Source organism: Budorcas taxicolor, chromosome 12 (assembly GCF_023091745.1).
Source record: "Budorcas taxicolor isolate Tak-1 chromosome 12, Takin1.1, whole genome shotgun sequence".
NCBI lineage: Eukaryota > Metazoa > Chordata > Mammalia > Artiodactyla > Bovidae > Budorcas > Budorcas taxicolor.
The window spans coordinates 50,739,244-50,754,348 of NC_068921.1; the positions used below are offsets into that span (position 1 = coordinate 50,739,244).

Genomic DNA, 15,105 nt, shown 5'->3' on the forward strand with positions numbered 1-15,105 from the left:
ATCTGAACACTGAAGAATTGATGCTTTTGAACTATGGTGTTGGAGAAGACTCTTGAGAGTCCCTTGGACTGCAAGGAGATCCAACCTGTCCATCCTAAAGGAAATCAGTCCTGAATATTCATTGGAAGGACTGATGCTGAAGCTGAAACTCCAATACTTTGGCTACCTGATGCGAAGAACTGACTCATTGGAAAAGATCCTGATGCTGGGAAAGATTGAAGGCAGGAAGAGATGGGGATGACAGAGGATGAGATGGTTGGATGGCATCACCGACTTGATAGACATGAGTTTAAGTAAGCTCCAGGAGTTGGTGATGGACAGGGAAGCCTGGTGCATTGTAGTCCATGGGGTTGCAAAGAGTCAGAAATGACTGAGCAACTGAATTGAACTGATGTAACCTGATCTGAAGTATAAGAAGATCGGTCATGAAAACCTACAGCTTCCGTCTTGCTTTCTCTGGGATCACTCGGTCATGCAGCTCTCTGGAGCTTTCCATTTGGTTAAGAGCTGAGGCTTCCTGCCAGCAGCCAGCCTTGGTTTACTGCCTTGTAAGTGGCTCCTTCAAGCCCCAGAAGGTCTTCAGTTTGTAGCCCCAGATGACCTTATTGTCAACCTGATGACAGACCTCCAAGCCAGAACCATGCAACTTAGTTGCTCAGTGGTGTCGACTCTTTGTGACCCTGTGGACTGTAGCCCACCAGGCTCCTCTGTCCTTGCTGAGATTCTCCAGGCAAGAACACTGGAGTGGGTTGCCATGCCCTCCTCCAGGGGATCTTTCCAAGCCAGGGATGGAACCCATGTCTCGTGTGTCTCCTGCATTGGCAGATGGATTCTTTACCTTTTGAACCATCAGGGAAGCAACTTAAGCCACCCCCAAATTCCTGACCTTCAGAAACTATGTGAAATCATAAATATCTGTGATTTTAAGCTGCTAAGTTTTAGGATAATCTGCCGTGAAGCAGTAGATAACCAACAGAGGTATTACACTGGACTCATAGAAACCTAGGAATCTTGGTAAATTTTTGTAGCTTCATCATCTTGCCTGCCTCAGGCTTCCCAGGTGGCTCAGTGGGTTAGAAACCTTCGTACAATGCAGGAGATGCAGGAGATACAGGTTTGATTTCTGGTTCAGGAAGATCCCCTGCAGGAGGGCAGGGCAACCCACTCAGTATTCTTGCTTGGAGAATTCCATGGACAGAGGAGCCTATTGGGCTACAGTCTATAGCTTGCAAAGAGTAGTCAGACACAACTGAAGTGACTGAGTACACCTCCTGCCTCAGTTGTTAGTGAGTACCATTCCTAATTCATTAATCTCCCGCTTGCCTGGACTCCCTTCACCCGACATCTGTTATGACTGCCCTTATAATTTATTCAAGACTAAGGGGGTGGAAAAGGGATTGAAGAGAATATGAAAATCTTCAGAAAAATAACCTTTTCTGTTTATATACTGTCTGGTTTTATTCATGTCATAGAAAAATTTTAAACTAAGATGAGCTATTGCAGATTTTCAGGGATCACTTGTTTGTTTCTATTTTTGTGAAGCTACTTTGGGTCCTCGTAGGGTAGGAATTGCAGTTACTTAGTTCAGGCTTTTGACTTGAGATTTTTATGCAAGTTACAGTGTGAGATATTTGCATGCTCGATTGGGCTGGGGGAGAGTTGGGCTTCCCTCCCCTTGCAAGAGAGGTGTTTTCCTTGGTAATGGGTTGGATGCATGCTCAGTGGTTCAGTCATGCCTGTCTTTGTGACCCCATGAACTGTGGCCCACCAGGCTTCTCTGTCAATGAGGTTTACCAGGCAAGAATATGGAGTGGGTTGCCATGCTCTTCTCCAGGGGATCTTCTAACCCAGGGATCGAACTCATCTCTCCTACATCTCCTGCAGTGGCAGGAAGATTTTTTACCACTGAGCCACCTGGGAAGCCTTTGGTGTAGTGGGTTACAGATTCACAACTCACTCATTTCACCGATGAAGTGAATGGGGCCAGAAAGACTGACTAAGGTTTCTGAAAGCCACACAGTTGGTGAGTGGCAGAGCTAACTTGTGCTGGCCACCAGTTCAATGAGATAAGATTCATTTTAGGCTTGCCCTTTGTTTTAACTTGCATTTATCTTTACTAGTTTCAAGGGAAAATGATTCCACTAAATAATGACTAAATCCTTCTCTTTTAATATGTTGAGCTGGGTGTGGCTTCTTGATGTTTCAACAGACATGAAAATTTTATTTAATAATTTTGTCACTCCCCTTAGGCAACTCTCTACCTAGGTCCTTTGAAATTACAAAAACTAAATTACCAGCGGGCTCAAGTCCAGCAAGCACAATTTAGGTTACAATTCTGATCTTCGTACAACCTGTTCCTGCTGCATAGGCCATTTGAGACTTTGTTCATAAAAAAATTTTTTTTAAAACGTGAGCATCACTGAACTGTTTAAAAGATTCTGCTTTTTAATGTAAAGGCTTTACTTAGAACCAGAATTTGATCATATTTATTGTATGTTTTTTCTTTGTCTCCGACGAAATATAGTCCCTTTTGTTTTTAAGTGGTTTCTTTCTAAATACTTGGATGGGTTTTGAGGTATGTGTGGCTTTATCTGTTTTTTGCCACTCTGTCAACTGGATGAATGCTATTATGTTTTTATAAAATATGTGAAGAATTGTTTGGGCTGTCAGCTCAATGCGTTTACTTCCAATTTAACTTATTTTTTTTTTTATAACATTCAGAAGCAAATTGAATTTGTGGGAAGACTCCTAGTGAATTATTTTTCCTTTTTGAAGTGAGATTTACTTCTGTAGGGGCTTTCCTGTGTGACTCAGATGGTAAAGAATCTGCCTGCAATGCAGGAGATCTGGGTTTGATCCCTGGGTTGGGATGCTCCCCTGGAGAAGGGAATGGCTACCCACTCCAGTATTCTTGTCTGGGGAATTCCATGGATAGAGGAGCCTGGCAGGCTACAGTTCATAGAGTCACAAAGAGTCAGACAAGACTGAGACACTAACCCCCCCCCCCCCACCCCCCCAAATCATTTGTTCTTGTCTGCTTCTCTGAGGATCAGTTTTAGAACCATTAATTTGAATTGTTTGGTAATTAGATTGTAAAGGTTTTAAAAGTTATGTGAATGTAACGTAATAATCACTTTTGCCCCCTTGGTATGTTGCCAATACATTACTATTAACAACCTTCCCCACCGCCCTGCCCCAGCCAAAGTCAGATTGAATGCCTTCCATTGAGCTGTTCAACTTTTGAATTAAGTTCCTTTAATCTTTGACCTCTTATTTAAAATGAATCATGGATTGCAGCCTTCAGCTAGGTCATTCACGCTGCCTTTCACTGATAATACACTAGAATAATTTCCTGCCATTACAAACAGGTTTTTTTTTTTTTAAATACTGTCCCTGAGTTCCCTAACAGCACTGCCTTCCTCTGCCATACGTTTGTTCCCCTTTCCCTAAATCCCCTCACTCTTCAAGAATCCAAGCTATTGAATTTAGCCTCTTCACTGTCCTCCATTCCCTGTCTATGATTCCCCCCTCCTCTGCCATCCTGGCCTGCCTTCCCAACATGGGAAAGAGTAACTGCCAGTCTCCACGTCGCAGCTCCTCTTGGGAGCTGCCTCCCTTACAGTTCCCTCATGACCACCTGTCAGGGAGGGCAGAGAGGTCTTAGGAGGCCAATCTCTTGCTGCCTGAGAACCTAACAAATCCGAGGTGGAGAGTCCCATGGCCGCAGCCCAAGTTCAACCCCATCAAGGGTTTTCTTTCTCGATGCAGAGTACAGACAGAAGCTCCAGCCAGTTCTGCTCGACCAGCGTGTGTCCCTGTTGTTAGTGTGGGTGTGGCCGTTGACGTGAACCAGAAGCCTGGGTCTGTGAATGGAGGATTTGAGTTTTGAAATTAGATAGGAGGGCCACCGAGATTTTCAGGTTGCGGAGGCAACTCCTGAGGCAGGTGCAGGGCGTGAGGTAGGACCACACCTCGACCCTGCGGCTCAGCCAATGAACACTAGGCTTCTCCCGGGTCCTAGAGTGCGGTTTCGCTGTCTGTCAAGAGCCGGCTCAGCAACCAAACCCAGATTCCAGGTGTGGTATTCCACAGTCGTTCTGTAATTTGTAATCATAGAAACAGAATGTTCCTCCTCTCCCTTCCTCCCTGCCAACAGTTTCTGGGTGGGTGAATGTCAGTAGCTGGAGTTATTTTTAAAGAGGAGAGGTGAAGCTTGTCGTGCAAAGCTGGGAAGAGGGCGTTTGTTTGCAGAGCAGACCTGACATCAAAGTGTAGGTTACTGCTCGGTGGCCAGGCACTTGTCCTCTAACAGGTAATGTTTAACGTGCCAGTCACAAAGATCACAGGAACGGCATATGCCTGGCATCAGAGAACACTGCCGTTTATGCTCCGGAAAACTGAAAGGCTGTACATGCCCACAGATTAGTATAATTTTTTTTTAAATACGTGAATGCATTGGCCTTTCTTCCTCCTTTTTTTTTTGCCAGCTATAATTGGACTTTGACGCTGGGAAGTTATATCATAAAAATTGGTAACCTTTGTCTGAGAGAGAGCTCAGCTAAGCAGTCACTTTCCACTTCTTTTCACAGGATAATATAAACGTTTTTTTGAAAGCTTGTGAACAGATTGGATTGAAAGAAGCCCAGCTTTTCCATCCTGGGGATCTACAGGATTTATCAAATCGAGTCACTGTCAAGTAAGTTTCACTGGTTTATTATATGTTGTTTTTATTTTTTAGGGCTTGTAGCTGGTGTGAATAATTTCTGAGAGTTCTTCTTACAGAAAATTCACCTCCTTGTCTTCCTCTGTTTGTATTCCAAAACAAACTATTTTAGAAATAGCTTTGTGAGTGTGAAGCTGTCTGTAATTGAGACCATGATATGTTATTATTTTAAATCTCTATATTAACCGAAATGGTGGTTTGTATTTTAATGGTTGTCTAACATGGTTGTGTTTGGTTGCTAATGGTGAGGAGGCTTATTATATTTATAAAGAAAATGGAGAGGTTATAGTCTAGTTTACAGAGTGAAAATAATTATTTGAAATTAAGACATAATTGCTAACATAAAAATGAGAGTGGGATAGTTAGAAAAGAGACAATATTTGGAAAGCAGCAGCGCCTGGGACCAACATGCAACACTGAAGAATTTTGTCAATTGTGTCTGATTTCTAAAAATGAACTTTTTTCCCCACTCTTTTAATAGTATGGATGAAAAAGTGAAAGTGGGGATGTGTGTGAAAACGTGCGCAGGTGTTTGTGTTGTGTTTTAGATGGAAAATGCTGTTTATGTGTGAGTATATGGTTTCAGGAATCTGGTTTTAAACTCTTGTAAGATTTTTTTCTTATAAATCTAAATTTGCTTTCAGTGAATCAGAATAAGCTTTTGTTACTGGATAAGTGTGACAGGAAAATGATTTAATTCTGTAATAATGACTTCCTCCTTATTGTGGCTCTTAAACCTCATTAGCATTTTTTCCAAGGGGAAAAACAAACACCTTTATTCTATCTATAGAAATCATAGAAATGGAAAAATTAGCTTTTACCAATTCAGAGCTGAGTTTGGTTAGTAGCCCTGTTGTGAGAGCTTTAAAGTTATTAAAAAAACTGTCTGCAAAATATTAAATATGACCAATTTTTTTCCTAAAGAAGAATAACCCCATCTATAAGTATCTTTTATAGTATATATTGTCTCTTAGCAGTATAAGCTAAAAATCTGGGTAGGATTAATCTTTTAAAAGCAACCATATATTTTTTAAATGAACAGGCCATTTTGCATCTATGTGCTTCTAGTTCTGTTGATTAAGCGTTTCTAAACAGCACAGCAGTAATAATGTACATAGCAGGGAAGTCTGTCAGGATTTCTCACTAACTCGAAGACTGTGGAGAGATCCTAAGTTTCATCGTCAAACTGGCACGTTTACTTCTGCAGTATTTGAGGTCATGTTTAATTTCCGTGAACAATAACTATATAGATGAATTTATTTTTCCTAATCGCCTTTCTCTCATAACACCTATCAGACGGACAGAGACATTTTTGATTCTGAAAGTGTTTTTCTTCCGTTGTTGCCGTCCATGAAGAAGAAATGTCTTTCCCTCTCAAAATCATTCTGTTTTGAACCTCTGTAGCCAATGTTCAAGTAGGCTGTGGGACTAAGTCAAACATGTTTGTTGGCTTCAATTTCAAAAGTGCCCTGAGCAAGACTTGCCTGTAGCCTGTCTCATGAGACGCCACCTCCAAAGTGTTAAGGCAAAATCAGTATCTGGGCTCAGCCTTCAGTGAAATTAAATTACTGACAAACTGAAACCAAGAGGTCACATAGTTACAGCCGTAGTAGGAAGTATGCAGCACAACTTGTTTCAGTGGAAACTGCAAGTCCATAAAAGCAAGAGGTGTCCAGGGAGTCCTAGCGAGAAGGCCTGTGTGGGGAGCTCGACTTTGAATTAAGAGCATCGCCCCTGACAGTGCTGTGCTGTTGGACCGAAGAGCACAAGGGTCAACCGTGGGCCTGCTGCAAAGGAAGCGAAGGGTGGAGACCTGAGAAAGCTGGCGAATGGCTCATCTAAACGTGTTGGTCAGAGCTCCTATGCCCTGAGATAGCATTTGTATAAAAGGAAGCAGGTGTGTAGGAAAGCAAATAATTCCTTACGAAACAGTAATTGATGCGTTTCTCTTTAGTTTCAGTTCTTATGTAACGTGGCAGCTTCTGTAGGTCAAAGATTTTGTCCTATACTGACTGTAGATTAAAGGACTTGGTGTTGGTTAGACTAGTGGTGCTCAATTGGGGGCATTTTTGCTCCCCAGGGGACGTTTGATGACATTTGGGCTTCCCTGATGGTTCACATGGTAAAGAAGCTGCCTGCAATGCAGGAGACCTGGGTTCGATCGCAGGTTTGGGAAGATCCCCTGGAAGGGGGCATGGCAACCCAATTTAGGATTCTTGTCTGGAGAATCCCATGGACAGAGGAGCCTGGCAGGCTATAGTCCATAAGGTCACAAAGAGTAGGACACGACTGAACGACTAAGCATGGCACAGGGGATACTTCTGGTTGTTATAGCTGTGAGGGGGGTGCTGTTGCCACCTAGGGGGTCAGAGATGCTGCTAAAAACCCTTTAGTTAACAAGACAGGCCCCATAACAAAGAATTTCTGATCCCAAATATCAGTAGTGCTGAGGTTGAGAGGCCCTGATTTAGAATTTGTAGATTTTTACGCCAGTAAGGTAATTGTACGGCAGGAAGGATAAACTTTCAATTCAGCTGAAATATTACTTTACTTATGAATATAATGACAGGTATTTCTGTGTTAGTACATTTGTTTATTTAAAGGAAAGGTTTGTTGAAATTGGACCATGCAGTACTTGGACATTATCTTGCTCTTCTGCATACATTAAAATTAACAAAAATGTAGCAAACTATTTATTATTTTAAATGCTCTATCAAAATTCAACCCCTAAGATACTGCATTCACAGTTCACAGACCTGTTGTCGGTCTTGCTGCAAGTATAATCTAAGATACATGTTTGCAGGACATACTGAGAGCAGATAGGAAAGGACAGTCCATACCTACATGTTGGCAAAGGTGAGAGTTTTTTTTTTGTGTTAGTGGACAATAGTGATGAACAGCATAGATGATGTACAGAGCCTAGGAGAGCTGTGTGTAGTAAGAATGAGTGGCAGGAACAGAAGCAATTGAAGACTCATTGCTGTTCAATAACTTCACTTCAATAATCTGAACCTAACTACAAATCTTATTTTCCCATAATTTGAGATATACTGTTTAATTTGTAATAATTCTCACTAGTCAAACAAGCTAGGGTACTCTCTATATTTCTTTAATCATACTTATTAATTTCTTAATTGAGTTATCTTATTTGAAGGAAGTAATAGTTTGAATTTTCCAAATATGTTTGAATTACTCCACTTATTTTGGGGCAACATACATGCCAAAGTCAGTTGATACTTTTAATTTTGACGTTACTGACTTGGATGGATAGGGTCTGTCTTCACTTCTTTTTCTCCCCAAAAGTGTAGTAGGCAAACTGATGACTTATCCGTGATGGTAGATGGAGATTGAACCTATCCTAGCTGAGATGTGTAGTGAGGCCATGAAATTTAGCTTCTCCACCAATGATTAACTGCGTTGTGTTGTTAACCATTTCCAAGCTATCCATACTGAGCTTAGAAACACACATAATCTGCAGAGAAGAGAGGGTATGACCCCCACAGAGCCATCTCTGCACACTTTCTATAAAAGTCCTCCTGAAGGGCAAGCACAGTGACGGGAGGCATGCCACACACGCTGGAGAGTGCCTACAGCAGATGCCGTGGGCTGTGTGGTAGCGTCTGGACATTAAGAGCCAAAGAGAGATCACTCGTTGTGGAGAGCACCTCAGCACCGTAGCCCCGACGTCCTAGATTGTAGGAGCTAAAGCTGTCAGAAAGGTAGGGTTGAACATTAAAGGTTTTAATTTTGTGTCTAGCAGTTTGACTCCATCTATGTCCTGTATCTAAACCATTGGTCTAACCAAATTCCATATTGAAATTTTTAAAACTGAGAATTGGAACAGATTATAAATGTTTTTTTTTTTTTTCCTTTCTGCCCCCCTTACCATTCCAACCCAGTTTTTCACACTTCCTTAGATACATTCTGTTCATAATACAGTTAGAAGATGGCGAAGCTTTGGAACATAATATTTTAGTCATGCAAAAAAAAAAGTATATTTTGGTATACACTCTTATTTAGGACATTGATATGTTAGGTCTAAAATGTGACTTGAAATGTTACTGCGGAGTTGTTTTTTTTTTTTTTTAAAAGACCTGTTTATCAAGTGGAGGGTGGAGAAATCAAGAATCTGTTATTTTTACATGTGCTAGTTGCCAAAGGAACAGTAGCTGGAAGCAAGATTAGTGTTAGCATATTTCCCTTGTGAAAATAGAGGAGGCTCAGAATGATATTTTAGGGATTTAACTGTTCTCTAAAGCTTCAAAAGGGTGCTTGATTTTGCAGCAATACTGTAAAGTCATGTCTTAGGAATCAAGTTCCCAGATGTCTCTTTTATAGTCTGCCAAATTGGACTTGAGATGAATGTGTATGTATATTTATTTAAAGTTTTTATTCATGTAAGTAAAAATATACCTACTTTGAATTGTAAAATTCTCAACTTTTTCTGATTTAAACCTGGTTTTACTACTTTTCTGGGGCTATGTCTTTCAAATGAGTGTCTCAATATCTTAATCTATTAAAAAAAAAAAAAAAGGAAAAAAGCAACCTTAATGGTATCCAAACTTGGATCTGTAACTTGAGCATGGAGACTTCCACCTGTCGATTCATGTCACTATTTAAAAATGTTCCCTCTCTTCCTACCAAGTAGTTAGAATAAAACAGAAAGGAAGTTTTCTGCAGTGTATACATCTCTATCCCATTCATTCTCTGGTGTTAGGTAGTTTCTGAAAGGGGGACATTGATTCTTTTGTATTGCCAATGTCCTGTTTAAGGCTAGCAGCAAAAATATCTAGTCACATTTTCAAATGATCTTTGATTGCAAAGTTTGAATATCTAATATTCTGCTTAGTCACAGAGACGGTGCTGGAATATGAGTTGCAGGGGCAAACTATAGAATAACTGAAGTTGTATCTGGTATTTGTTTCTTTCCATTTCTGGTTCTTAATTTATTCCTTTGATAGATCAACATGTCTTCTGGATTTCAACTCTCCTCCCTCAGCTCCTCACTTCCTCAAATCCAGAAAGCCATGGAGCTTGATTCTGTCTTGGCTTGCTGTATGAGACTTCATGTTGTAGAATTTTATGGCTAGGATCTTTATCTTCAAAAGTAACCCATCCTAAATTCATGGCTCCAAAGAATCTCACTTGGTAGCTGATCTTGATTAGCAGTTGTCTTGAGTCAGTTCATGGGAGGATGGTCAAATTTGCTTCCGCAATCAGATCACATTTGTTTTATAACCTGGTCCTCCAAAGGGTTAGACCAAAGATATATTTTTGTTGAAGAGATTCTTCTTTCACCTAATTATCTGTAGGACTGCCTGTATAGAATTAATCAAATGTTTACAGCAACATGCACTGTAATATCTGTAGTCCTGTCAGTCATTTTTGAAAATGAGAGCTTCACCAGTCACTAGAGATGTTAAGCGCGTGTTTCCCCCAGTTTTCATGCTATAACCTGGTCTGATTTAACTGATGATTGGAGTGAAGCATGTACATGAAAGGTACATGTGCTTACACACTTTCTGGAGCTACAGAGGAGAAAGCAGCAGTTAATCCAGTAAGGGGAAATTTTGGTTTCATTCACTTGCCAGTCCTACAACAAGCATTGATTCAGTATCTTCTCTGTGGCTGGTACTTTTGTGCATGCTCAGTTGCTCAGTCCTGTCTGAGTCTTTGTGGCTCCATGGGCTGTAGCCCGCCAGGCTCCTCTGTCCATGGGAGTCTCTAGGCAAGAATACTGGAGCAGGTTACCGTGCCTTCCTCCAGGGAACCTTCCGACCCAGGGATCGAACCTGCATCTCCTATGTCTCCTACATTGCAGGTGCATTCTTTACCCACTGAGTCACCTGGGAAGCCTGGCCGGTACTTATACAGACATAAATAAAGTGGAGACATGCCCTTAGAGGGGTTCACATTATAAGCAAGGGAATGTCCTCATGAGTTCAGTTAGAATACATTGTGTTGAATGCACAGGGCTCCCTGGAACTATAGAGATGAATAGTTATTTCCACTTTTCAATCAAGAAACACATCTCATTGAAGGTGATGTTGATTTCTAATCTGGGCTTTCAAAGTATTTTTTGTTTTTACCTAGGTCTAGTTTTCCTTAGACTTGAGACTATTTGAGGGCAGAGATAATGCCTTACTTACTCCCTTTAATCTCCTTATTTCCTTCAGGTTCTTATTTGAATGCTTAATGCTTATTTGAGAATCAGATTTTAATTATGAACATGTCCTGGAAGTCTTAAAACCAGGCTTTGATGATGAGAACTGAATTTTTCTTAGCTAGGTCTTCCTCATCTTTCAAAATTGCAAAGCAGATCTGGCAAAGCAGTCACTAAACTTTTGAGATGAATTACCTTTTATTTATCATTCCAGAATATTACAACATAATTTCAAACTTATATAGTTTAAAAGAAGTATATGTATTTCCTCTCAGTTGTGTGAGTAAAACCAAAATTGGGATTTTGGACCATGTGCTTTCCAAAGTATTTGGTGGAATTTTAATTCTTATGCTGATGTCAAATGATAAATACTAATATTGTTTTTTCTGACATTTGAGAGCTGTTCCATGCTTATATTTATATGAAGGTTTAGAAACATTTTAATGTTTTCATATCATCACCACTCTGAATGCGTGCTTAAGACTTGGTAGAAAAAGATAGTGGTTACATAGGTAGTTTTGATATCTTATGGAAGTTCAAGGGTCAGGAATAGAAATTTTTAAAAGGAGAAATCAATAGTGGAGGTAACTTACGAGAAGTCATTGAAGTTACTTTAATGAGAAGCTTTACCACCGAGTTTGCAATAAGCCTTGTTTCTTCCAAAGTCAAGCTATCTGCCTTGGTACCTCTTACCTTTGCCTAGCATTTAACGTCAAGGCCAATGTGAAAAACGTCACAAATTACCTTTGACTCTGGCATAATAAAAAGCCATCTGAAGAATAGGAGCACACAGAAACATGAAGATTTCTTGGCAGTTCATTTGAATTGTTTCTAATATACCCCAGGCTGAGTTTCTTTCTTACCCCGGATGGAACAGAAGTTCAGTTGATGTGCATCAGTTCTCATGAACAGATAATCATCTTAGACAAAAGCAGGAATTTAGGTGCCTGCCATGGTTTTAATCCCATCCCATTCAGTCACCAGGGCTTCCCTGATGGCTCAGATGGTAAAGAATCCACCTGCAGTGCGGGAGACCTGGGTTTGATCCCTGGGTTGGGAAGATCCCCTGGAGGAGGGCATGGGAACCTGCTCCAGTATTCTTGCCTGGAGAACCCCCATGGAGAGAGGAGCCTGGCGGGCTGCAGTCCCTGGGGTTGCAAAGAGTCAGATGCGACTAAGCACACAGCACATTTAGTCACCTGGTGGCTGAATGACCTTAGACAGGTTACTTTTCCTCCCTGTGATCACTTTCCTTTTTAGTGAACAAGACAAATGAAATTGCTAATATCCTGGAGCTTATCAAATAATACTGTTTGAGGAATAGTCCTATCCCGCAAGGACACTGTAGTGATTTTCATAAATCACATATGTAAAGTGTATAGTGCTTCACACATAGTAGTAGTCAGTAAACGGTATTGAATTATCAATTGTGATCATTTTCACAATTCGGATTCTTGATCCGATGAAGATATGTGTGCCTTGTAAAAGAACATAGAGGGAAAAATGTGGTCTTCAGGTACTTAAATTGTGGTGACTAGCTGTAGGTTCATTGCTTTTTGAATGAGAGTTTTGGCCATTTTAGACTTATCCCTTCTTTCAATTAGTAGATGTTAAAACATGTTTTTCTGACATTTATGTTTAGTCAACTTTGTACAGTCTGTTTTGTTAGAATAGCAAAGCTGGAAACCAGAGAACAATATATCTAAGTTATTTACTCTTGCTCCTGTTTATATGAAATTGACATAATTTTATTAACTTTCTGAGACTTCAAAAAGTTTTCTGTGTATATTTTGAAATATTAAAATGTTTTAGTTTGATTTGGATTTTTTCTTAAAAAGTTTGTGTTTTCAGATTTAAGCAAAAAAATGATAAAACCACAAGCTGACTATAACACAAATCCAAGTCCAAAATTTTACTTTATTTAGTAGTTTAATTTTTTCATCCCATTTTTCCTTTTTTTTCTGTGAAAACTATGTTTTGGTCATTGGGAGAAGAGAGGTGGTTGTCGTTTGGATAGGCAAGATCAGATGCTATTCTCTAAAAGAGATTTTGTGTAAATCTCTTTAATTGTCTAAGTTTTTAAAATTCTCTAATTCTCTAAAATTTTGTTGGGTTTATGAAATTTTTAGGGGGGAAGATAAGTGTGTATACTGTTTACAGAACTCAAATGCACACTGCAGTCATGTTTTCACTCAGAAATCTTGGTTGCTCCTTTTGGGCCTCTCCCATCTGTCCATGAAAAGGCTACTGTACTAATAGCTAAAGGTCTTGATTATATTATCGAAAATATTTATAGTTTTAACCTGGGCACAAAAAAGTCATAAATAGCAATAGCCACTATTTGTGAGGTCATGAAGTGAAGTGAAGTGAAAGTCGCTTAGTCGTGTCTGACTCTTTGCAGCCCCATGGACTGTAGCCTGCCAGGCTCCTCTGTCCATGGAATTCTCCAGGCCAGAATACTGGAATGGGTTGCCTATCCCTTCGCCAGTGTATCTTCCCAACCCAGGAATTGAACTGGGGTATGCTGTTTTGCAGGTGGATTCTTTACCAACTGAGCTATCAGGGAAGCCCCGTGAGGTTAAACCTTGGTTACTATTTACTTCCAGTCGTACATGGTGAAATGTGTCAAGAAAGTAGGAAGTATACCTTCATGTTGAGGCTTTAACATAAATGTTATAACTTGATTTTTTTAAAATGAAGACTGTTGCTATCAAATGTTGAATGGGTATAAAAGTTGTATATTGACCACTTACTGGTTATTTTAAAGAGTTTAGATAAATGGAGTAGTTACATTTTAGGGGTAATTGCCCTGGTATAATTTGTCATGCTGAGCAGACATCCCAGGCGGGATTGGCTACTGATGGACTGTGTTTCCGTTTTTCAGAGATACACCTTCTGAGGATCCCTACTGAACCGGGAGGCAGGGTGATGGTCACTTTCTCTTAAGAGCTTAATAGCATCGCTTTAGACACTATTGACCAAATATTTGCAGTAAACTTAACATGTTCCAAAACTGTTGCTGTTGTTATTCAGTTGCTCAACTGTGTCTGACTCTGAGACTCCATGGACTGCCCCAGGCTTGCCAGACTTCCCTGTTTTTCAGTATATCCCAGTTTGCTCAAACTCATGTCCATTGAGTCAGTGATGCCATCCAACCATCTTATTCTCTGTCGACCCATTCTCCTCCTGCCCTCAATCTGTCCTTTCCAGTGAGTTGGGTCTTAACATCAGGTGGCCAAAGTATTGGAGCTTCAGCATCAGCATCAGTCCTTCCAGTGAATATTCAGGGTCGATTTCCTTTAGGATTGATTGGCTTGGTCTCCTTGCAGGCCAGGGGACTCTCAAGAGTCTTCTCCAACACCACAATTCAAAGGCATCAGTTCTTTGGCTCTCAGCCTTCTTTATGGTCCAACTCTCACATCTGTCTATGACTACTGGAAAAACCATAGCTTTAACTATATGGACCTTTGCCGACAAAGTGGTGTCTCTGCTTTTTAACGTGCCATCCATGTTTATCATAGCTTTTCTTCCAAGGAGCAATTGTCTTTTAATTTCATGGCTGCAGTCACTGTCTGCAGTGATTTTGGAGCCCAAGAAAATAAAGACTGTCACTGTTTCCATTTTTTCCCTATTTTCCATGAGGTGTTACTGAGAAACCTTTAAGGAAACAGCACACACCTGCTGTGTAAATTTAAGTACACCTGCCACTTTCAATGCATATGATAGTGTAATAATATTCCATTCAAAGAGAAGTAGATTAAAAACATAGTTTGAATGAACATACTTCAGGTAAACCAGTTTTTCTTAAGTTAAAAATGGAAAAAGTGGGAGATCTTGGTGGCCTGGGAAAAGCAGCTGCTTTGAATTAGCTCTGTTTGCATCAGCCACCATTAGTTTAATGAGGGTTTGTGCTGTGTATTTTGAGCAATTTGGGGAGAAATCTCTAAATATCAAGTATCCTTGTTATTACATTTCACCATTTCATTGCTTTATAATAATATTGATGGCTGCTAGACTTTGCAATGCTTTTATTCTGTACTTTTTATTACATTTATTGAGATATGGAAATAATCTTCAAGAGAATCTTTGCCTGGGTAGACAATTTGGTTGACATGCTAGTAGACTTCTTTTGACTGAATATTGAGAAGAAAAATTCTCTACTAGGTGGGTAGCTTTAGTTTGTGTATAATGTGTATTCATCTCAAAAGTGTACGATAGA

General features: G+C 40.1%; 1 protein-coding gene across 1 annotated transcript in view; it reads left to right on the forward strand.

Moving 5' to 3' along the window:
- Nucleotides 1–15,105, forward strand: part of LMO7 (LIM domain 7) — a 146,159-nt gene that overhangs the window by 37,842 nt on the left and 93,212 nt on the right. Inside the window, exon 4 of the mRNA XM_052650023.1 lies at nt 4,590–4,696. Within this exon, the coding sequence (XP_052505983.1) occupies nt 4,590–4,696 (107 nt within the window). The remainder of the gene's footprint in view (nt 1–4,589; nt 4,697–15,105) is intronic.